The sequence below is a fragment of the Lycium ferocissimum genome, chromosome 7 (assembly GCF_029784015.1).
Source record: "Lycium ferocissimum isolate CSIRO_LF1 chromosome 7, AGI_CSIRO_Lferr_CH_V1, whole genome shotgun sequence".
In the NCBI taxonomy this organism is placed as follows: domain Eukaryota; kingdom Viridiplantae; phylum Streptophyta; class Magnoliopsida; order Solanales; family Solanaceae; genus Lycium; species Lycium ferocissimum.
The window spans coordinates 19,394,728-19,420,324 of NC_081348.1; the positions used below are offsets into that span (position 1 = coordinate 19,394,728).

The 25,597-nt window shown below is 35.3% G+C and overlaps 1 protein-coding gene and 2 pseudogenes across 1 annotated transcript; all 3 read right to left on the reverse strand.

Moving 5' to 3' along the window:
- Positions 1 to 9: 9 nt before the first annotated feature.
- On the reverse strand, positions 10 to 3,650 carry LOC132063650 (pentatricopeptide repeat-containing protein At5g18950-like; annotated as a pseudogene).
- Positions 3,651 to 8,133: 4,483 nt separating this feature from the next.
- Positions 8,134 to 16,741, reverse strand: LOC132062001 (protein ABCI12, chloroplastic-like). The gene is made up of 3 exons (XM_059454662.1): positions 16,466 to 16,741; positions 15,610 to 15,674; positions 8,134 to 8,532 (listed from the first exon to the last, which is right to left on the reverse strand). The coding sequence occupies exons 1-3, from the start codon at positions 16,739 to 16,741 to the stop codon at positions 8,526 to 8,528; spliced, it is 348 nt and encodes a 115-aa protein (XP_059310645.1). The 3' UTR covers positions 8,134 to 8,525.
- Positions 16,742 to 19,203: 2,462 nt separating this feature from the next.
- LOC132062002 (pentatricopeptide repeat-containing protein At5g18950-like) lies at positions 19,204 to 22,100 on the reverse strand (annotated as a pseudogene).
- Positions 22,101 to 25,597: the final 3,497 nt, after the last annotated feature.

The following is a 25,597-nucleotide window of genomic DNA, read 5'->3' on the forward strand; positions in this document are numbered from 1 at the left end:
TGCAGACAAAGTTACTCGGTACTTGTTGCTGGTGGGAGGTGGCAGGTATCCCGAATTAGTCGAGGTGCGTGCAAGCTGGCCCGAACACCACGGTTATCAAAAACAAAAAGGTACAGCCCTTCTCGATCACGCACCCTCGAGTCTGGAGTTATGTTAAGCAACTAACAATAAAAAATCTGAAAGTAGTGCAAGTAATTATAGAACCTTTGATTACAACAACTGCATCTCACTATCCAACAAGTTGGGGTTGGCTAAAAATCTACTCATTAAAAAGATCTGATATTAGGATTCCCATGATCAGGGTTCATCAATTCTAAAGAACGGATAATGACAGTAAAAATTTCAATTGCTAAAACCTAGATATGCATTTTAAAGACATCAAAGCAGAGTAGCATAGTTCACAAAATGCAGCTCTATGAATCCACTTAGCATAGTGAAAAAAACATGTACAGGATAACATTATTCACAAACTGCTCTGATGAACCAAATATTAAACATTTTCCTTTATTGGTCTTTATCATAGCTAAACAAGAAACCCCAATTACTGAACCATACAATACAATCCAGGAAAAAAACCATGAAAACAGATAAACAAGAAATCCCAATTACTGAACCATAAAATACAATCAGAAACAACCCATGAACACAGCTAAACAAGAAAAACAATTACTGAACCATATTGTACACCTCAGAAACAACCCAAAAAACAGAAAACTCCCAATAACTAAATTTTATCAAGTTCAACACTTTTCACACTGAAAACCTGAATTATCTTTGCAAAGTTTATTTACCAGAGAACGGAAAATACTCTCTCTGGCAACATGACCTAACCTAAGCATGTTATCTAAAATGGATAAAGAGTCATCCAACTTGTCTACTTGAGAAAGATGATAAATCAGTTTCTCAAAAGTTTGTCTCCTTGGTCTGAGCCGACTCTTCATCATACTGCTCAACCAATCGACCCCCTCTTTTACATGTCCCTGCTTGATCAATCCAAGTATGATAGAATCATGAGTCGATGCTGCAGGTTTGACACCTCTATCCTGCATATCGTTCCACAATGATTTTGCTTCCAAAACCTGGCCGACCTCACAAAGTTTCTCAATTAACACTGTATAAGAAGCAGGTGATGGTTGCAACCCCTGCTTTAACAGTTCACATAAAAACTGAAGACTTTCAGCTATCTTCCCATCCTTGCAGAAACCCTGAATAAGAGAATTGTATGTGACTACATCATGCGCAACACCTTTCTCAGCCATTTCATTGAACAAGTTGTGAGCTTCTTCTACTCTTCCATAAAGACACAGCCCGTAAATCATGGTGTTATATGTCACTGTGGTCTTTCCATATCCTTTATCACACATTTGCTTATAAAGACTTTCAGCTTCTCTTAGATGGTTAGTTGTTAGATACCCATGGATGAGTGTGTTATATGTGTACTCGTTGGGATTGAATCCCTTTTGAATCATTTCAAACCATAATTTTCGGGCATCTCCAAGTAATTTCATTTTACAAAGACCATTAATCATTGTTGTATACATAACCATATCCGGAGCATAGCCTCTATTCTTAAATCATTAAATATCCGAAAAGCTTCACGCCCTTTTCTCGTTTCACATAGTCCCTGAATAACATGCTGGTAAGTGAATATATCGATAGAACGATTAGTTGAAATCATTGAATGGAGAAGAGATGACAAGTCAAAAAGTAATCTCTATTCTTGCATGTTTCGTAAATCAGTTTATTAAAAGCTACATTACTAGGGGCATGCCCAGCTTCCAAGACCTGTCGAAGAAGTTGATGACCTTTTGGAACATTGTTCTCCATACAAAATGCTTGAATCAAGTGCCCAATCGTATGTACATCTGCTTCAACACCAGATTCTGTCATAGCCTCATACAATTTCCGTACCATGTCAGTTCTTCCAGCTCGGATAGAATCTGAAAGGGCTGAATTCCAAATTTTCAACGATGGACAGTGGCCAACACCTCTCAATTCAGTAAACACATCGACGGCATCCTCAATCAATCCATTTTCACAAAGACACTCAATGTAGGCCTCCAAACAACTAGGTTGAGGCACAAAATTCATATTTTGTCGAAAAGATTTAGCTGCACTGGCGGCCTTGGCTTGTACAAGCCCACTAAATATTACTTCATCAGAGAACTGATCCCTCGAAAATATTTTGAGAACTAAGCCAATAATAAAACCGAAGCGAGAACATAACATTCTTTTCTGCCTTCAAAACCTCAGTATAGAATCTTGGATCAGTAAACTTAACAGTGGGAAATTTTTTAGATGACAATGATTGTTCCCATCTGGGTCGTGTCCGGATGACTTTGCAAACATCTTTAGCTATCTCAGTTAAGCTCGGTTGCTCACTTTGATGATTCCTGAACTTGATTGATCTTGGTTTTGCACAGCAACTTCACCTTCAACCCTGCTACTAGTTCCAGCAATGCTAAGGTTACGGATTGGGAAGTTAATGTTTTGGCGAGTGCACAGGCTTGTGACAAAAAATGGAGGTCTAGCCATTCAAATCTGCAGATTGTTTAATAAAATTCAAATGGGTATCCACTATCCAGAAATGCCAATCACATATTCAGCTAAAATACATGAATTTACATGGAATGCCTATTTATATGCACATATAAGAATTTACAAATAGCAATATGAGATACAAATGCAAAAAAGAATTTCAAATGAGCGAATTCTTCAATAAAATTCAAATGGTATCCAGATATACCAATCTAATATTCAGCTAGAATACATGAATTTAGCTGGAATGCCTCTTCATATGCACATTTAAGCATATAAAAATAGCAATATGAGATATAAATGCAATAAAGAATTTCAAATAAAATTCAAACGGGCACCAAAAATTCCAATCTTTTTTAGCTAAACACATGAACGCAAGAAAGCATCTCAAATCAGTAGATTCCTCATTAAAATACAAATGGGTGTCCAAGAATGCCAACAAATTTCAGTTAAATACATGAATTTACAAACCTCTTCATTAAAACACATAGAAACATGTATGACTCGCAATGTGAGATATAAATGCAGCAAAGAATTGTAAAATCTGCAGTCTTCAATAAAATTCAAAAGGGTATCCATAAATGCACAAAAAAACAGCTTGAATACATGAATTGACATGAAAGGCCTCTTCTTTTACACATTTATGAATAGCAATATGAGATATAACTGCAAGAAAGAATACATTTTTAATGAAAAAAATTACCCTTGTGTAGCCTTAGAAGAAGGAAAGCTAGTGTATTGATCCTTACACACCCATATCTGAAACTCTTTATAATTTCTGTATCGGACCCAAAGTATTGACAAGACAGTAGAATCCGATATGTCGACTGATTTAATGGAACTTTGAAAGAAGAATGCTTTAAGGCTTAGAAAATGATTTTAAAAAAAAAATAGGACGAATCTTGCTGATTGGTGAGAATGGAAGGGTGGTATTGTGAAATTTTTGCACGAGTGTGTGAAAGCTACAAGTACGAGGTAGAAGACACTGCTTCACTGGGCATTGACAGATAACTGTACCTATTGGGCCTAAAAAAACACTCTTTAATTGGGCCTATTTTTCGATCATTGGGCCTTTACAGAATCCTACTTTCAAGTTTTAGCACGGAGGGTTCCCGCATGTGGTTACTCTTTAAATATTGTCTACTTAGGTCTAGTGGGGCATAAGTTTTTTAAGGGCAAAAGTCATGCGGAGCATAATTTATGGGATATTTGATGCGAAAATATAAATTTATGGCCCACAAAAAAATTACTCCATCCGTTTCAATTACTTTTTTTTTTGCGTGGATTGTCCTTCATTTGGGGTGGGCTTTAATTTTTGTCCTTCAAATTAGTTGTCTTTAAGTTTTACCCCCTCAAATTGATAGTCTTTAATTTTTACCCTCTGCCTTAAGACAGAATTTGCATGAATAGTTTTGCAAATTCTATCCATGCAAATTTTGCCTTAAGGCCCAAGTTTTGCCTTAAGGCAGAATTTGCAAAGACAAAGTAGAAAAATTAAAGACCACCCCAGTCAAGGACAACCCCGCAAATTGCCATTATTTGTTTGTCGAGTTTTGATCACATGTAAAATTTAAAAAAATAAATAAGACTTTCGAATCTTGTGGTCTTAAATTAAATATATGTAAAATGTACAAAAATGCTTTTTAATTTTGTGGTCTTGAACATATTATATGGAAAGTTAAAATTAAAGAGTTGCAAAAAAAAAAAAGGAAAATTATTTTGTAGGCTAAAAAGGAAAGTAAGATAAACAAATTGAAACGGAGAGAGTATTTATTTTGACTCGGCCACATATATATTATTTAATTTTAAAATTATTTTGATTGGCCACATATATATATATACTTGCAATACATGCCCGTGCGATGCACGGGCCGAACATGTCTATTCACTTTAATTAGTCAATCTTTAAGGTTTGTATTTTGAAAATAACTTTTAAAAACATTCTAATTGCTATTATATACAAAATGTATTTTATGTACCATCACTTTAGTTGTAATTAAAAGTCTTTGAGATGGAAAGAGTCGGATTTTTTTTATCATTATCATGACAATGAAAATTGTTCATTGATGTAAAAGAAAATTAGTAAGAATATGAGGAAAAAAAAATTAATATTTTGATTCTAAATTTTTTCTTTTTAAATTCTTTAATATTTTATATGTATATCTGGACAAAGTTGATATCCATTTCAATTAAGTAACTATTCAGATCCAAATATAAAAACCATTTTGTTGTATATATTGGATTAAAATATTTTTATTAAATTAATTAAAAAATATATTATAATTTTTTATATTAATTGTTACAAAGAAATCAAAATTAAAAAGATATATGTTATATCATTAATCACCAAATTTTAATTCTGAAATGAAAATATAAAGTAATACATTTTATAAAGGTAAAGAAACAATAATCAGAGACTACAAAAGAGAGTAAATGAGTAAAGTATTGACAATGACTAAAACGGGATAAATGTCACTCCCTCCCTCTACTTTTACTTATCGATGTTAACATATCAAGGAAAAAAATTCTTCTTCTTATTTTACCCTTCACATTAATTATTCATTTTCAAATCATTTTCTGAGACTATTGAGACTATATACCAATAAATATGGATATTATGATAAAATATATACTTGATTTTGTTAATTTTCAAAGAACGTGAAAAGTCAAAAGTAAACAAGTTATGTGTAGGAGCATTAAAATAACTTTTGGTGCAAATGTGCATTGCTATTGTTCGTCCGCTCTTCACGTTTAAAGTATTGACAAAGAAAGAAAACAGGGATAATAGAAATGGAAAAGAAGATAAATATAGAATAGAAAAATAGACATATATTTTTAATAATGTGGCCAAGTAATATGGACGAAGGGAGTATTTCATTTTTGTTAATTCTTAAAGAAGGTGAAAAGTCAAGTATAGTAATGTGATGAAGTAATATGAGACGGAAGGAGTACTTTATTTATTAATTCTTAGATAACGTGAAAAGTCAAAATGAACAAGTAAAAGTACACAGAGGAAATAAATATGTGTGGAGAATTAAAATAGAAGTGCACACGTGTATACATGAAAAAAGAATAAATATTCAGTACGATGGCATATATCCACGTGGAATTTATTAATTCTCAAAGAATGTGAAAAGTCAAAAGTGAACAAATTAAAGTGCTTGGATGAAATAAATTTGTGTAGGAGAATTAAAATTGACGCATATGTCTATACATGAGAAGAGAATAAATATTCAGTTAGAACACGAAAAGTCAAAAGTGAACAAGTAAAAGTGCATGGAGGAAATAAATGTGTTGGAGAATTAAATTTAAAGTGCATACGTCTATACATGAGAAGGGAATAAATATTAAGTACTATGATACATGTCTACATGGGATATTAAAATAGTTGGATAAAGTGTACAAATTATATAGCTCATGGTACAAGAATTTAATGCGGGTACAATGGTGCAAAGCAAGCAAAAAAGAGGGACGGATGTGTTCGTCCCTCCGTATGCTTTTATTATTTTTCAAGACTATGGCATATATCCACGTGAGATTATTAATTCTCAAATAATGTGAAAAGTCAAAAGTGAACAAATTAAAGTGCATAAAGGAAATAAATTTGTGTAGGAGAATTAAAATTAAACTGCATATGTCTATACATGAGAAGAGAATAAATATTCAGCTAAAACACGAAAAGTCAAAAGTGAACAAATAAAAGTGCATAGAGGAAATAAATTTGTGTAGGAGAATTAAAAATTAACCGCATATGTCTATACGAGAAGAGAATAAATATTCAGCTAAAACACGAAAAGTCAAAAGTGAACAAATAAAAGTGCACGGAAGAAATAAATGTGTCGGAGAATTGAATTTAAAGTACATACATCTATACATGAGAAGGGAATAAATATTAAGTACTATGATACATGTCTACATGAGATATAAAAATAGTTGGATAAATTGTACAAATTATATAGCTCATGGTACAAGAATTTAATGAGGGTACAATTCGTGAAGCAAGTGGGTACAAGGAGGGGGCCGTGTTCGTCCTCCATAGCCTTGATATATATAGAATAGAAATATGCAATTTGAAGTGGGTTTAAGTTACAAAATGGGTCAGGATTAAATGAGTGAGTTTAATTTTTAAATTAAATAATATATGTGGTCAATCAAAACAAGCCACACAGCATTTAAAATTGAAAAATACCACAAAATTAGGGTGTTAATTTGAGGGGTATTCTTGAGCCAAAAAAGTAGGTTGAGCATATTTTTGGACCAAATAGGTGGATGGAGGGATATTTTTGGACCAATAGGTGGATGAAAGGTGTTTGTGATCCATTTCCGATTTTTTTTTTCATTAAATTTATAATCTCATTTTTAAACCCTATCAAAATAGGGTACAATTTTTAAATACCAGCGCAAAATGACCTATTTGTGCAAATCACCTTTTTTAAGGATGTTTACAAAAGTACTCCAAACGGTCAAAGCAAATCACTCGTAGATGTTCCATCTTGTCAATTTACAAATATCTCAGAGAAATATAAATTAGTCATGGAGTATTTCTTTTCTTATAACATTAACTAAAGATAAGATCAGTAAATTGTTTCAAATCATGATTTTGTTCAATAAATTTCTAAGTCCTGTGTCAATTAGAAATTTAATTTGTTGCCTCGGAGTATGGTTTCTTTTAACATTAACCAAAAGTCTATTAATTAAGATAAATAGCTAGGTATTATATTCAAATATAGGTTTATAAAATACATTAAAATCGGAATACTTAATTACTTAAAATATTCCAGCTTTTGCTGGTACCTGAATGTAAAGTTGTAGTTTAGCATTCTACCGTAAATGTTAATGCATCCGACCTTCCGTTTGCATGCAAAGCAGGTCTATGAAAATTGGAATGATGCAAAATGAACATTACCATTGCTTGATAAAGCGTTTCAACTGATGCGGAGGTTCTTAAAAACTTCAATCAAAATTGAAATATTCATGAGGCAAAAGAAGAAGAAAAAAAAAATATATATATATATATATATTGACCACTCTGGTTCTTTTACTTTTTTTCAGGTACCAAAATTTCCCCACATTTCAGGTATAGATTATACTGTATACAGACAACACTTCAGTGGTGCGTTTGCATAAATTAAGGACCGTGCCAACTGAATCACCTTGCAGTTTCTAACAGTCTAAACAACACTTTAAAATTCGCTTTCCCATATCAAGTTCTACCCAATGGTAGGCAGAAGCTCATAATTTTGCAACGCGCAGAGCTACAATGATTTCAGTGACCACTGATTACACAAAGATTCGATGATTTTCTTAAAAGACTAATACTATTTGTAAGTTGGTAATTATCAGTTAGCTTCTCTATGAGCGGAACTTGTTAAAAAAATACCATCTCCTGATACAGAGAAAATCCGGAACGTAATATTGAGATTCCAGGAGAAGTAACTTGTCATCCAGAAAATGTATGTATCGATCACCTTTATGTAATGGGCAACCAGGTCCAAACACTTCCATCGCCATCTCAGCAGCTGCCATGTCAGTAACAACTTCAACGCTCATCACCAATACAGGGAGAGAGCAACCAGCGAACTTTTGGGATTAGGATAATTATTGGTCCGCCGCTTTCAATTTTTAAAGAAAACTGATTTTGCCAGTTTTCTTTTCCATGGGCATCTGCTAGGAAAAGAATCCAACTTTCTAGGAAAGGGAGTAAAAATGTGGAGGAAGGAGAGCAGAAAGAAGTTCGACTACAAGGTGCAGACAAGGAAATTATTCACTGTTTAGGAGGTTAAGATAGTTGAAGGTTAAAAGGTCAAGTGACGGATCTATTTTCAGATGAATAGTCATGTTTTATTATACAAGGTACTTGGGCAAAGTGACTAAGGTTATTAGACCAAAGAGGCATTATATGGAACTATAATTTGCAACTCCACTAGATCAGTCTGCTGACAAGAATATTTTGTGAGTGGTGCTGTCCCCTCGAAAACCTCTAACAATCATTGCCTACAAGAAACAGAAAGATTTAGAGTAGTGCATTTAGTACAACCTAAAGAGAGAAGAACTACAACCTAGTGAAACAAACAGATATCCTGTTCTTAGGAGACAAGAAACGCAACCACAAGCTGCTACAATTAAGTTACTAATACAATGCAGCGAACTAATATTCTTACATCCATCAGCATTGCATCGACTCAGTCAAGTGAAAACTCAGTGGCTTATTGCTTTTTATCTTATATTAGATCTATACGTCTCCAGATTTATATGCATTAGACATAAAAGAGATCTGATTTTGTAGGGCTTGCTAAGAACATGAATTGGAATCGCATTATTCCTTTTCTAGCCTCTTAACAATGCCACGATAGAGTTCAAACCTGTTTCTAGGACTTTTAAGTATCTTAAGCACTCATATGTTGGTTTCAATAAATTGTTGCTGGTACTGATGGTCAGCCCATCACAAGATGTCCATATTTCAAGATGTCCATATTTCAAGTCATAATGTTGTTTCACATTTCAGCATGAAGTTTGTCCCTTTCCAAGTACTGATATTTGTTTTTGCAACTATACTTTCATCTTTTTTCACAATGCAGAATGAAACATTTAACAGTGACACTCTTGTAGAGTACAGAGAAAAAGAGACAAATTATCACCCACTTGAAGCAAAACACACAGAGAATGTCACGACCCGCCCACCTAGGTCATGACCGGCGCTCAGTTAGCCTAAGCCAACTGAACAAGCCTGAATCATTTCTTGTTAGTAAAAATTTCGGCAGAGTTTCCTCTGTACCGGGAGAAAATCCAAAAAAAAATCAAAACCTGTCAACACCCAGTAAAATGATCCAACGAACTACAATACCAACATATTAAGTGTTATAGAGCATCAGAATCCCAAGCCATGGGCTTCCGCAAAACTTATAAGTCCCAAGCTATACTTTACTAATACAAGCCAAAATAAGATATACAAGGCCGACTTAAGGAGCAAAACTCTAGGATTTAAAAAAAAAAAAAAAAAACTAATATACTATAGTAGTTAGCAACATGGTTGCCCTCGCGAAATAGTGTGGGGCTTACGGATTCGTTGTCGGCCGTCTATCGCTGCGTCTCGAGTCAAAATGTCACCTTCGGCTAAATTATCCGTAGGAAAATAGAACAAGGGAGTGGGGTCAGTCACACCGACTGAGTGAGTAATAATATCAACCATAGCGTTTTATTCCGGACAAGCATGTGTATAAGAAATCATGCAACATATAAAATCGTCAAAAGATATCTCCTTTAAACCAACAGAACAATACATCTATAAAAACTATGTTTAAACTAGTTAAATAATCACGTTCTTATTTATTGAGAGGTCCCTATGCCAGTATCGAAATATACATTCTGACGCTATGGATTTACCATAGCCGTCCGACTACCCCGTCGGCTAAGGTTCCCTTAGGCCTTTGTACAATACGAGTTCACTTATAAGGTGCACCAAGTCTAACGATCCCGACGTTAGATAACGGCGATTCTGGCAATAGTTTTTCCGAAAGTTCCCTTTTCATAATACAAATGGATTCTTTCCGTGTCAAGAATTTAAATCAAGAAAAGTATATATCAACTCATCCCGATCAAAAGAAGAATTATTAACAACTTCATAAAATGGCATAGTTCAAGAACATCCGGTGTGTGAAAGTGAATTGATGTGTTTTTATATACAAGGCCATGTTGTTGCTTGTCCGCTTGCAAATAATCTATTTCGTTAGACGACCAATTCTATGCAAGAAAACGACTTTAAAACATGCTACCGAAAAAGAAAAGCAACTATAAAGGAATTATCACTCACTGTACTCTTGCTGAGTAACTCCAATTCGCTTTCGGCAATTGTCCCCTTGAAGTATCGCTATCTAAAATATATAAAGCAATATTCGAGTCACATATAGGCTTATCGGATGCCAATTTGCCCCAATTAACCTATGCTCATCAGATACTAAATTTTTGATTTCTAGCTACGCTATTCTCTCCGTCCGGCTTCGAGCATACCAACAACTTGAGTTTTCAGTTTTATTTCCCAAATTTAGAACTCTAGAAGAAAATTTCAATTTATTTAATTCTAAATCTTAGTTGTTATTGCTCGCTACCCAACAAAAGGATGAATTTAGTGATGAAAGAACTTACTTGCAAAGTCAAGAATGGAGAAACTAGTTGGATCTTGAATTTTTCTTATCTGGTTCTAAGTCTTTAGCTCCTTTTCTTCACTTCCTTTCCCTGTAGCTCTTTTTTTTTTTTTTCCTTCTTATTGGAACTATGCTGATACTTCTCTCCCTGTTTATTCTTTTATTGTTATTTTTTTTTTGTTTAAGTTATCAAGTAGGTTCTAGAGAAGTAGTTGAGATAATAGTCAAAATACCCCCCAACGTTTGACCAAAATGCCAACTACACACCGAACCTTTGCGGGGGTCCTATTACCCCCCTGGACAAATTTTTTCGGTAGCAAAATGGCCCTTTTTTGCCGATGTGGCGAGTCAATCGCCAACCCCCAAATATTAAATGGCGGTTGTACACTCGCCGGCCCACGTGCCACGTGTTTAATTTTGCTCCATTTTTATTAATTTCCCCCCTTCCTCCATCCATCTACTCTTCTTCAAAAAAAAAAAAATCTCTCAATTTTCCATACTCCATTTTTATTAAGGATCGAAACCCATACCCAATTCTCCTTCATCTTCATCAACATTATCATCATCATCATCATCATCTTCACTAGGAGTTGAAAAAAAAAATCACACCAACTTGCTCAAATCTAATCCAAACAAACCCAAATGTGAAAGGAAGCTTCCTAACACCAAATAGAACAAAGTTCATCCATTAATTTGATTAAACAATGGGCAATTTAATTGCCCTTCTTTGGGGTGGTCTTTAAATTTTGCCCCTCATATTTGCGGTCTTTAAATTTTGCCCTTCATATTTGTGGTCTTTAAGTTTTGCCCTTAGCTTGGATACCTAAGGTTTGGGTTCGAACCCCGCTCAAGCATAAAATAAAGAAATAATTTCGCAGGCGGGGGTTTGGAGGGAGTGTACGCCCCTCCGCATAACTTCCTTAAGGAAAAACTAAAGTTATGCGGAGGGGCATAACTTTTCCTCAAGACATAGTTTAGTTATGCCTTATGGAGCAAAAACTTTTCCTTAAGGAACTATGCCTTATGGGGCAGACTTTTAATTAAGGCATAACCAAAAGTATGCCTTAACTAAAAGTGTGCCTTGAAAAGTTTAAAAAAAAAAAAAAAAAAAAAAAAAAATGTCTCAAGGCAAAGTCTGCCCCCTCCGGCATAACTTCCTTAAGGAAAAACTAAAGTTATGCCGGAGGGGCATAATTTAGTTTTGCCTTATGGGGCAAAACTTTTCCTTAAGGAATTATGCCTTATGGGGCAGACTTTTAATTAAGGCATAACCAAAAGTATGCCTTAACTAAAAGTTAAAAAAAAAAAAAAAAAAAAATGTCTCAAGGCAAAGTACGCCCCCTCCAATATAACTTCCTAAGGAAAAACTAAAGTTATGCCGGAGGGGGCATAACTTTTCCTCAAGGTATAATTTAGTTTTGCCTTATGGGGTAAAATTTTTTCTTAAGGAACTATGCCTTATGGGGCATACTTTTAATTAAGGCATAACCAAAAGTATGCCTTAACTAAAAGTGTGCCTTTAAAAGTTAAAAAAAAAAAAAAAAAAAAAAAAATTCTCAAGGCAAAGTCTGCCCCCTCCGGCATAACTTCCTTAAGGAAAAACTAAAGTTATGCGGAGGGGGGCATAATCCTTTTTTTCCTCAAGGCATAATTTAGTTTTGCCTTATGGGGTAAAATTTTTTCTTAAGGAACTATACCCTTATGGGGCATACTTTTAATTAAGGCATAACCAAAAGTATGCCTTAACTAAAAGTGTGCCTTTAAAAGTTAAAAAAAAAAAAAAAAAAAAAATTATCAAGGCAAAGTCTGCCCCCACCCGCATAACTTCCTTAAGGAAAAAATAAAGTTATGCCGGAGGGGCATAACTTTTCCTCACAGGCATAATTTAATTTTGCCTTATGGGGCAAAATTTTTCTTAAGGAACTATGCCTTATGGAGCATACTTTTAATTAAGGCATAACCAAAAGTATGCCTTAACTAAAAGTGTGCCTTTAAAAGTTAAAAAAAATAAAATAAAAAATAAAAAAAATTCTCAAGGCAAAGTCACCTCTCGGCATAACTTCCTTAAGGAAAAACTAAAGTTATGCCGGAGGTATAACTTTTCCTCAAGGCATAATTTAGTTTTGCCTTATGGGGTAAAATTTTTCTTAGGAACTATGCCTTATGGGCATACTTTTAATTAAGGCATAACTAAAAAGTATGCCTTAACTAAAAGTGTGCCTTTAAAAGTTAAAAAAAAAAAAAAAAATTCTCAAGGCAAAGTCCGCCCTCCGCATAACTTCCTTAAGGAAAAACTAAAGTTATGCGGAGGGGCATAACTTTTCCTCAAGGCATAATTTAGTTTTGCCTTATGGGGCAAAATTTTTCCTTAAGGAACTATGCCTTATGGGGTATACTTTTTAATTAAGGCATAACCAAAAGTATGCCTTAACTAAAAGTGTACCTTGAAAAGTTAAAAAAAAAAAAAAAAAAAAATTCTCAAGGCAAAGTCCGCCCCTCCGGCATAACTTCCTTAAGGAAAACTAAAGTTATGCGAGAGGGCATAACTTTTCCTCAAGGCATAATTTAGTTTTGCCTTATGGGGCAAAATTTTTCCTTAAGGAACTATGCCTTATGGGGTATACTTTTAATTAAGGCATAACCAAAAGTATGCCTTAACTAAAAGTGTGCCTTGAAAAGTTAAAAAAAAAAAAAAAAAAAAATGTCTCAAGGCAAAGTCTGCCCCCTCCGGCATAATTTAGAATTTAGAGAAACCCATTTAGTGTTCTTCATAGCTTTCTCCAAATTCTTAGCAATGGAGTTTAATTTTCTCCCAAATCAACTCAAAGAATTAGTGCTTAAATAACTCCAACCAAGCAACAAGTAGCAACTCCAAACAAGCAACTTCCAATCAGATTTTCTTTAACAAGATTAGATTTTTCATCCTTATTTTTTTCCGTATTTTTCCTTTTTCTTTCTTGATTTTTCATTTTTTTTCTTGATTTTCGTTTATGGTGGAAAGTTGTTCTTTAACAAGTTGTTCGGAATCATATGTGGATTTTCTTCGGTTGAGATTTTCGTTTATAATGGATATTATTTTGACAACAAAAAATGGGGATGGATATTAAATAGGGTGAAGATGAAGATGAAGTAGCCTAAAAATGGAGGGAGTTCAAATTTTATCTACTTGGCATCATATGTGGCGCCTTAGTTGGCGTCCAAAACGAAGTCGGATGCAGATTTTTAAAGGCCGTCACGCGCCAGCGGGCGGTGTATTCACGCTCTCGCCACATCGGCAAAAAAGGGCCATTTTGCTGCGAAAAATTTGTCTGGGGGTAATAGGACCCCGCAAGGTTCGGTGTGTAGTTGGCATTTTGGTCAAACGTTGGGGGTATTTTGACTATTATCTCGAAGAGTAGTTAATAAATAGCTAGTAGGTTCTAGAGAAGTAGTTAATAAATGGCTTATGATTGAAGTAGTATGGGCCAAGACTTAATACCTAAGTAACTTAGATGGGCCAAGGCCCAATATTTCAGATTGTTATAGAGAAGGATCAGATAGATAAATAAAGGGCAACTTACACAAAAACGGCTACCTTTTAATAGCTTCTAACAATTTATAGCTACTTTTTCTATATTTACAAATCGTAGCTAGTTTTTGTTGTATTTAGTTGTATTTCGCGTTTTTGAAATATAGAAATACACGGAAATACAAAATACAGGAGAGTTCACATTTTTGAAATATCCGAAATACAAAATGCTGCGTAGTAAAAATAGGCCGCATTTATGGAATAGATTCTCTTCTTTCATTTTAAATGGTAAGTCAAATTAAATCAACCATGTATGACGCATAAGCGTCGAAGTTCCATAACAACCCACGTTTCTCTCTCCAAATTACTCCATTCCAAACTTTTAGAAATACTTCCAAATACTTAAAAATATACACCGAAATACAATGAAATATGGTTGATTGTTTAAGAAATATAAAATTGTAGTATGTGTATGTACAATGGAATATATCGAAACTGTTTTAAATTAGAAATACATTGAAATACAACGAAATATACCGAAATATATTTCCCAAGATTTTTCATTTCATCTGTTTAACCAAACATCAATCATAGCTGTCCACCCAACATTATCCTTAGTAGAAACCGGACGAAATTCATCCATTACCTTATTCACCAACCCATGATCAAGATAACATGATATCGTAAAGAGAGGCAACAATATATCTTTGAGGCATTTCATCAAACACCTTCTTCGCATCATTATATCTCTAAGTGCCATACTTACTTGAAAAGATTGTAACTTGAGCATATGCATATCTTAACGAGAAGGAAAAAATTAACACGATTTGCAGGAGTAGTTGAGTTCCAACATATTTGAGTCGCATTTACATGTTGGTAATAACTCCAAGAAAAGTAGGGAATTGAAATCAACTTCTACTAGATCATTGAATCGATATATACTGTGCAATCACAAAAAGCTTAAGCTTTATGGTTGTGATGTTCATTATTCCAAATCCGATCAACTTGCTCGATAACCGTCCAGATCTGAGAAGAAGCCATGGATTCTGGCATCACCGATGGCAATAGGAGAGAGAATTTTTTTCTGGCATCACCGACGGCAAGAGCAGCCTTAGCTGCGGTGGCGCCAAGGAGATGTCGGAGCGAGGCTGCGATGAGGGAAGGGAAAGGAAAAGAGAGAGAGAATTTTTTAGGGATGCGGGAGAAGATGATAAATGTGTAGTGAGGGAGAATAAAGAGGTACATTTATTTCAAAAGTTCTTGGATTAGTTATGAAATGTAATTTTGGAAAAATAAAGCTACAAAAATTAAATAAAAAAATAAGGTAGTTATTATTCATAAATAAGTCTTAAAGGTAGCTATGACAGGTAAAAATTCCATAAATAAATGCTAAACTAAAACGTCATGTTATAAAGTTCACACCTGAGATATCTGCTCTGCGTGAACAAAAATATTTCTAAATATCCGACGAATATATGTGAAGAAAACTGCAAAAGATCGAATTCGGTATCTTAGAGAGCAGAAAGCAATAGCTTTAGGATAAAATCACAGTAGGGAAAAGATGAGGGTTTCACAAGTTGGAGAATAGAGCAGCATTTGGTCAGTATGAAAGAATTTGCATTTATCGGCGCATAGACCAAGCAGACATTTTTTGTAGTTGAGAAATGGTCACAACACTGTAACAGCATCATATGAACTTTAGCATTTGCAAGACAATTTAATAGTTAGGGAAAAGAGTTGAACTATTATGAGATCCTGTTATCTTCTGTGTAACGTAGACTTACTCAGTTGGAGTGAACTAAAGAAAACACTTCACAAACAAAAGAACGTTCAAGCGAAGTGTCTAATTCCTTGTACAGCTTTCTCAAATCCAGAAAATTCACTGCTCAAATAGTTTTGTCCGTGTGTTTGTATCACCTTAAGATTTCTAACGACTTCACCAAGAAATTCAAAAGATTCAACAAATTCTGAATTTTATACAAGTTGACTTAAAAAGAATGGCCAGACTATAATTTTCTTCTTAAAACTAAATGCATAGAATGTTAGATTAAAGGTGTAAGATCTTCAAGTTTGACCTTAAACACTAACTGACTGAAACTAGTTTACATTAACTAGATGAGAAAGAAAGCCACTTCTTTAGATGATTAAGAAAGCAACCATTTCTTTTCATTTGAAAAGTGTACCTTGTTTTCATTTGAAAAGTGTACCTTGATGCTGCTAGGAGTACCGAACTAGTTTGCTATGTGGACTCAACAACAAATGGAAAGTCACTACTCACAGTGAAGGTTAAACATGCTGATGTAGTAGCGGTTGATAAGCCTTTTCTGGTGAGTTGTAATGGCCACAGCTTCAAGATTACATATTTATAACCTTCCAAAGATGCAGGAAAAGGTGGTAATCCCATTGAAGGTGGGGGAGCTCTTGAAGAGATGAGGGAAGGTGCTCTGTCAGTACTTAGGCCCAACATTATAAATAAGATCCCCGACAGCAGTGCGACTCCCCCAAGTTGATCCTGTAACCATATTAGACAATCAACAAGGGAATTCTCCAGCATTGAAAATTTTGTAGAGAAACAAACAAGGCAGAAGCTCCATAAGACATTAGATTCGATGAAAAAAAATTTGAAGCATGAAACGCATTAAGATTCCAATAATTGACCATTGGTGGCGGATGCTTTGTCTAGAAGGTACATCTTGCTCAATATAATGACCTCCAGAATGATGGGTTTTGAGAGCCTTAAGGGATTCTATTCTCAAGATCTCGACTTTAAGGCAACTTGTGACGAGTTGACCCAAGGGAGGAGGGTTGATAGATTCCAACTTGTTGATGGGTTCCTATTCAAGGATGGTAGAGTTTGTGTTCCAATGAGCTCATGGAGGGAGTTGTTCATCAAGGAAGCACATAGTGGTGGAATGATGGGCCATTTTGGAGTGGCCAAGACACTTGACATTTTGAGTGAGCAATTCTATTGGCCAAAGATACGACATGATGTTGAAAATCTATGTGGTCAATGTTTGGAATGCAAGCAAGCCAAGTCCAAGACTCGGCCCCAAAGTATGTATACTCCTCTTCCTACTCCTATTAGTCCTTGGATAGACATTTCTATGGATTTTGTGTTGGGTCTTCCAAGAACCAAAGGGGTCATGATAGCATTTTTGTTGTGGTAGATAGATTCTCAAAAATGTCTCATTTTATACCATGCCATAAATGTGATGATGCATCTCATGTAGCATCTTTGTTTGTGAATCATGTGCTTAAATTGTATGGAGTTCCTAGAACTATTGTTAGTGATAAGGATTATGAATTCCTTAGTAATTTTTGGAAGAGTCTGTGGGGTGCACTTGGCACCAAGCTTTTATTCTCTACTTCTTGCCACCCTCAAACGGATGGGCAAACTGAAGTAGTCAATAGGACTCTTGGAAGCATGCTTAGGTGTAGGATTAAGAAAAAGCCTACTTCTTGGGAGGATTGTTTGCCTTTAATAGAATTTGCTTATAATCTTTCTCTTCACACTTTTATTGGCATGACTCCATTAGAGGTTTGCTATGGTTTTAACCCACTGATTCCTTTAACCTTAACCCCCTTGTCTAGTGATGTTGTGAACTTAGATGCAAAACAAAGGGCGACCGAAATGATGAAAATTCATGCCAAGGTAAAGGAGAACATTAACAAGATCAACACCAAGGTAGCAAAAAGGCAAAACCGTGGGAGGTAGAAGATAGAATTCTAACCTAATGATTGGGTTTGGGTTCATTTTCGGAAGGAAAGATTTCCTCAATTGAGGAAAGCGAAGTTGAGCCCAAGAAGAGATGTCCCTTCAAAGTCCTTGAAAAGATCAATGATAATGCCTAGAAGATCGACTTGCCAATTGAGTATAATGTTCACAATGTTTTCAATATAAGTGATATTTCCCCTTGTGTTGTAGGCGAGCCTTTAGATTCGAGGACGAATCTTCTCCAAGAAGGGGAGGATGGTATGACCCTACCTAGCTCAAGGCCATTCACTAGGAGTCAAGCAAGGGAGCTCCAAGAGATGCAAGCCCTATTCATGAAGAAAGGCACCTTGGAAGAGCTTGGAGAGAAGATGGCCAAAGCTTACAATGTTTGGGAAGTAGCTTGGGAAGGCCTAGAAGACCAAAAGATAACCTCCTCTCAAAGTGGCTAGATGTTAAAGAGGGATATTTTTGCAAACTGTGGGCGTTGGATGCAAATCTTGGCCAAGAATGCAATTCTAGGCCAAGGGTTCAAATTGGAGGCCACATTTGCAAGTTATGACCATTGGATGAATGAAGACCCATGTTTGGGGTAATTTTGCAAAGTGCCACTTTTAGGCCTTTGTTGTAAAGCCCTAGACTATAAAAGGAAGACTTGTCTTATTTTCATTTTTTAGCTTGAATTTTGAAGAACCTGAGAGTAATAGTTTGTTAGGTTATTAATCATAATATAGTTTGTTTGGTTGCATAATTCTAAGTGTGATTCTTAGTTGCAAAGTGAATTGTTTATTTCCATTGGAATCATATAGAGTTGCTCATTTATGGACTTCCAAATTAGGTAATTCTTAAATTCCAAATTGCTAAGATTCATTGGTGGCAATCTCATTAGGAGGGTTTAGGTTTCACATACCTAAATTTGTCTATAGATTTCTTATCAATTGGGTCTAGTAGTTATCTATCTATCTTTCTTCCATTCCTAATCTTCCCCATTCTTATTTTCCATTTTCTTGTTTTTAGAGTTTCCTAGGTAGAATCTTATCATAGTGTCAGTGCGTCGATCATCAAATTAATGTAAGCGGTAAAAGGAGTACAGTGTGGGATGTGTAGTAGCGCATGACACGAATTTGAGCCCTGTCAATAACTGAAGCTTGTTGGTATTTAAGTGGGAGTAGGGTTGGGGGGACCCTTACTCCCCGTGTTCGGAATATGAGTGTTGACTGGAGCTAGGCCAGCTAACCCAGGGAATTTCTCAAAAAGAAAAAAGAAAAAGAATTGACCAAGAAGCTTCAGCCTACCATCACATATCAATAAGACAAACAAAATACAACATAAAGTATAACATAAAATGAGGAAGTTGCATGATCAAGGTGTATGAAGCAAAAAAAAATCTTCTCTTCCCATTTGGCCTTAGACAAGATAAACGTATCGCTATCTTTGTAAGACATCAACCATCTTGAATTGCTCAAGACAATATTTCCCATTTGTATCTCAATATGGTGGGAACTATCTTTACAAAGTTTATTTACTAGAGAATGGAAAATACTTTCTCTGGCAACATGACCTAACCTAAGCATGTAATCTAAAATGGATAAAAGTCATCCAACTTATCGTCTTTGAGAAAGATGATAAATCACTTTCTCAAAAGTTTGTCTCCTTGGTCTGAGCCTTCTCTTCATCATACTCCTCAACCAATCGACCCCCTCTTTTACATGTCCCTACTTGCTCAATCCAGGTATGATAGAATCATGAGTCGATGCTGCAGGTTTGACACCTCTATCCTGCATATCTTTCCACAATGATTTTGCTTCCAAAACCTCGGCCGACCACAAAGTTTCTCAATTAACACCGTATAAGAAAAGCGAGGTGATAGTTGCAACCCGCCGCTTTAACGGTTCACATAAAAAGCGAAGACTTTCGGCTATCTTCCCATCCTTGCGTAAATCGAATAAGAGAATTGTATGTGACTACATAATGCGCAACACCGTTCTCAGCCATTTCATTGAACAAGTTGTGAGCTTCTTCTACTCTTCCATAAAGACACAGCCCATAAATCATGGTGTTATATGTCATTGTGGTCTTTCCATATCTTTTATCACACATTTGCTTATAAAGACTTTCAGTTTCTCTTAGATGGTTAGTTGTTAGATACCCATGGATGAATGTGTTATATGTGTACTCGTTGGGATTGAATCCCGTTTGAATCATTTCAAACCATAATTTTAGGGCATCTCCAAGTAATTTGATTTTACAAAGACCATTAATCATTATTGTATACATAACCATACCCGGAGCATAACCTCTATTCTTTAAATCATTAAATATCTGAAAAGCTTCATGCCTTTTTCTCGTTTCACATAGTCCCTGAATAACATGCTAATAAGTGAATATATCGATAGAACGATTAGTTGCAATCATTGAATAGAGAAGAGATGATAGTCTAAAGTAATTTCTATTCTTGCATGATTCGTAAATCAGTTTATTAAAAGCTAAATTACTAGGGGCATGCCCAGCTTCCAAGACCCGTCAAAGAAGTTGATGACCTTTTGGAACATTGTTCTCTATACAAAATGCTTGAATCAAGTGCCCAATCGTATCTACATCTGCTTCAACACATCTACATCTGCTTCAACACCAGATTCTGTCATATCCTCATACAATTTCCATACAATGTCAATTCTTCCAGCTCGGATAGAATCTGAAAGGGCTCAATTCCAAATTTTCAACGATGGACAGTGGACAACACCTCTCAATTCAGTAAACACATCACCGACATCCTCAATCGATCCATTTTCACAAAGACACTCAATGTAGGCCTCTAAACAACTAGGTTGATGCACAAAATTCGTATCTTGTCGAAAAGATTTAGTTGCACTGGCGGCCTTGGCTTATACAAGCCCACAAAATATTACTTCATCAGAGAATTGATCCCTCGAAAATCCATTTTGAGAAATAAGCCAATAATAAAACTGAAGCGAGAACATTACATTCTTTTATGCCTTCAAAACCTTAGTATAGAATCTTGGATCAGTAAACTTAACAGTGGGAAATTTTTTAGATGACAATGATTGTTCCCATCTGGGTCGTGTCCGGATGACTTTGCAAACATCTTTAGCTATCTCAGTTAAGCTCGGTTGCTCACTTTGATGATTCCCTGAACTTGATTGATCTTGGTTTTGCACAGCAACTTCACCTTCAACCCTGCTACTAGTTCCAGCAATGCTAAGGTTACGGATTGGGAAGTTAACGTTTTGGCGAGTGCACAGGCTTGTGACAAAAAATGGAGGTCTAGCCATTCAAATCTGCAGATTGTTTAATAAAATTCAAATGGGTATCCACTATCCAGAAATGCCAATCACATATTCAGCTAAAATACATGAATTTACATGGAATGCCTATTTATATGCACATATAAGAATTTACAAATAGCAAATGAGATACAAATGCAAAAAAGAATTTCAAATGAGCGAATTCTTCAATAAAATTCAGAAGGGTATCCTGATATACCAATCAAACATTTAGCTAGAATACATGAATTTAGCTGGAATGCCTCTTCATATGCACATTTAAGCACATAAAATTAGCAATATGAGATATAAATGCAAGAAAGAGTTTCAACTAAATTAAAATGGGTACCCAAAAATTCCAAACAAATTTTAGCTAAACACATGAATTTACAATGTAAACATTTATACATAAATGTAAAGCAAAAAGAGCTATGAATGCAAGAAAGCATCTCAAATCTGTAGATTCCTCATTGAAATACAAATGGGTGTCCAAGAATGCCAACAAAATTTCAGTTAAATACATGAATTTACAAACCTCTTCATTAAAACACATAGAAACATGTATGAATCGCAATGTGAGATATAAATGCAGCAAAGAATTGTAAAATCTGCCGTCTTCAATAAAATTCAAAAGGGTATCCATAAATGCACAAAAAATCAGCTTGAATACATGAATTCACATGAAAGGCCTCTTCTTTTATACATTTATGCATTTATGAATAGCAATATGAGGTATAATTGCAGGAAAGAATACACTTTTAATGAAAAAAAAAAACCTTTTGTAGCCTTAGAAGAAGGAAAGCTAGTGTATTGATCCTTCAAGACCCATATCTGAAACTCTTTATAATTTTGTGTCGGACCCAAAGTATTGACAACACAGTAGAATCTGAGATGACAACTGTTATACTGGAACTTTGAAAGAAGAAAGAAGAATGCTTTAAGGCTTAGAAAAAGACTTTCTTTTAAAAAAGAAAAAGAATAGGACGAATCTTACTTATGGGTGAGAATGGAAGGTGGTATTTTGAAAATTTTGCAGAAGGATTAAGAGAGGAAGAAGAAGACTATTTCACTGGGCATTGACAGAGGATTTGTAGCTATTGGGCAAAAAAAACTAAATCTTCAATTGGGCCTATTTTTCCATCATTGGGCCTTTACAGAACCCTTTTCTCATGTTATGGGCAATTTGCTGGATTGGCCTTCGCTGGGGGTGGTCTTCAATTTTTGTCCCTCAAATTGGTGGTCTTTAACTTTTTCTCTTAGCTAAAAATTCCTTGGTTTCGGGTTCGAACCTCCGCTCAGTCAAAAATTTTTAAAAAAAATCGCAAGACAAAGTTTTGCAAATTCTGCCTTAAGGTCAAAATTCTTCCCTTAAGGCAGAATTTGCATGGACAGATTTTGGATGAACAGAATTTTGCAAAATTCTGCCTTGCGATTTTTTTTTTTTTACTGAGCTGGGGTTTGAACCCACAATCTCGGGGTATTAGGCGAAGGGCAAAACTTAAAGACCACCAATTTGAAGGACAAAAATTAAAGACCACCCCAAATGAAGGACAATCTACGATTTTTTTTTACTGAGCTGGGTTTTGAACCCACAACCTCGGGGTAGTAGGCGAAGGGTAAGACTTAAAGACCACCAATTTGAACTCAGACTCATCATCGGAAGAGGAAATGGAGATACGAAAGAGAAATGATGACAAGAAGTTGAGGGATGATAAAAGTTTTGTGGAGCGCATGCACAAAAAGATAGAAGCAGCATTCAACAATTCTGATGACGCAGCATTCAACAATTCTGATGATAATCCCTATCAAGGCCATGATTTTGGAATATGCACAAATATTGAAGGCTTGGCTGATCAATTGCGCGAACTGCTTTCAAGGGAAGAAGAAGAAGAGTTGAAGGAAAGTAAAGTGGAAAATGATGATGCTGATCTGAAGTAGACATGAATTAGAACTGATATTGAGATTAGGAACATTCATTTTCACATAAATTTTGCTCTGGAACCCTTAGGTAAAAGAGCAAGAAGGGATAGCAGATTTACGAATAGTCATTGCTTCAGAATGTTGACAAGTTCAAGCATAATGAGAACATTGTTTTTTTCTCTGACAGCTCTATCAACTATTTTATTTTAATGATCTTTTTATAACCTGTTTAATCCCTCCATGTTCCAAATTAATAAATAGCAAGAAGGATATCCAAATCTGGAAATAGCTCCTTGCTTTAGAATGTTAAGAGTAGTACTACAATTACAGCGATATGCAGGTTAATACTAAAACTAGCAGCAGGCTATACACACGTAACACACCTCAAGTCCTATAATCCATATTTACTATTTCCTTCTCCTTTCACTTCTTTTTAACTTTTTAACCTGACTAATGATACCAATTTCCAAATCAATAATTCAATCAAACACGCATTGCATGAAAACAGAATTACAAAAAGTTTCAGTTACCAGTATCTAGTGTAGTTAGAATGATTAGCTCCTAAATGCACCGAATGAAAGAAGACAACCAAAAAGTATATTAAGTTGACTGTAACACGAACAACAAAGAGAAGGAGTGACGATGCTATAGAAATTGCAGCAATTGGAATTGTGGAAACAGTACAGTGCCTAGAAGAAAAGACAGACTCACTCGTACAGTCGTATGGAAGCAGCAAAAACTGGATTTTTTGTTGTTAACTCTTACTACAAAAGTTTTGATCTCTTCTACAACTGAAGTAGGAACATGGCAATGGAGACATATATGGAGGAAAACAACACCATATAAGGTGGCATGTCTCCACTGGATTTTGGTCCATGAAGCTGCCTTTAGCCAGGATAGTTTATTAGTAACTCAACTAATTCTGCTATTAGCTTAACTACATCAACTGCCAGCATAAATTATAACTAGCTTGACACAACTTGCTAGTTGCTACAACGTGTGAAGTACATTATATTTATTACACAACTCTCCACGTTCTGATATTTGGTTGGCAATTGTGATATCCATATTGGAACCAAGATATCATCATCGTAGGTTGAGTTTTGGAGTTCAAACTGAGCGAACTTCTTCAGCATAACAACACCTCTCTTATTCCAGAACTGGTCTCATCAACTTGCCACTATATGTGAGGTACTTTACTACAGAACTCCCATGTCGTAATATGTGGTTGTCAAGAATGGGGTCAACAATTGATGAGGGAACTTAAAGAACTTCATCAAATAAAGGTATAAAGTTGATCCTTTGCAACTGGAAAATTTATTGGCTAATAGAGATTAAGGACTGTAGAGGGAGCAAGAGTCAGGAGGATCATTTGACCTCAGTTTGGAAGAAGAGGTAGACGGCATGAACCATAGATTTAGAAACACAGGAAATCCAAAATATTTGTCTTCTCTCACTGTTTTGTTTCTATATATATAAGTGTCATCTTCTTAGACTTGGATACTATTGACTAAATTCTCTGCTGTAAACAGCTTTTGGCAGAAGTCTGCAAAATATTTTTGTCCAGAGGACCTCATTTTCTTGGGTTGCAAGCATAAGCCATCAAGATATTCCTCTAGCCAGGCAAAACATGGAAACCCAGAGATCCTACTCTCATTTTCCAGTTTTCAGTAGCCTGTTAAAAAATAGACTTTTTCTAGAGAGCCATCTCAAATTACCTTACTTTCAACTTTACGTGGAGTTGCATCAAGCATGCTTTCAGGATGCTCTCATCATAGCCTGCAACCTGCCAGCTACCTACGCTAAATTAGCCACAACAAGGGAAAGAGTTCATCTTGTTTATAACAAAAATGCAATTTGTTTGTTGCTTGTCTTCCTTCTACTTTTTTGTTGAAATTTACAAGTTCAGCAGGGACATAATTGAGAAGCCTCTACAGATGGTTGCTCAATGTAAGACAGAATTTAAAGCATAAGTGGCCAACAAATTAGTCATATTTCTCCCATAAGCAACTATTTTCATCATCATCCATTGCGCTTCTCTATGGAAAAGTAGTCAGCATTATCAGTAAGATGTAATTTATTATACCTTTTGGAATCATGTAGAACAAAAGCTGACTTCTACTTGAGGAAGCACATTAGGAGGTGAACGAAGGGACCTCATTATTCTTTAGACTTCATCAATATGTCTCACTAGAATCTTTCTTCCAGGATCCCAGGCACCTGAATATGTTAGAGCCAAGGGCATCTTAAAGACCAACACAAGATGCGCAATCAGCTATGATACATTTAAAGGAAAAACGATAGCCTAGAAGTGCACCCATACTAATTGTGCACAACTTCACTTTCCATCTTACACTCTCAAATTCAATTAGGACGCATGTGCAAGTGTGGTCTAATGAAATTTTGCTTATCACTGTTAAAAGACTAGTAAATGCAGTTTCCTTCATAACCAGCAAAGAGAAGAAATAATGATGCAATTGAAAGTGCCTCTCAA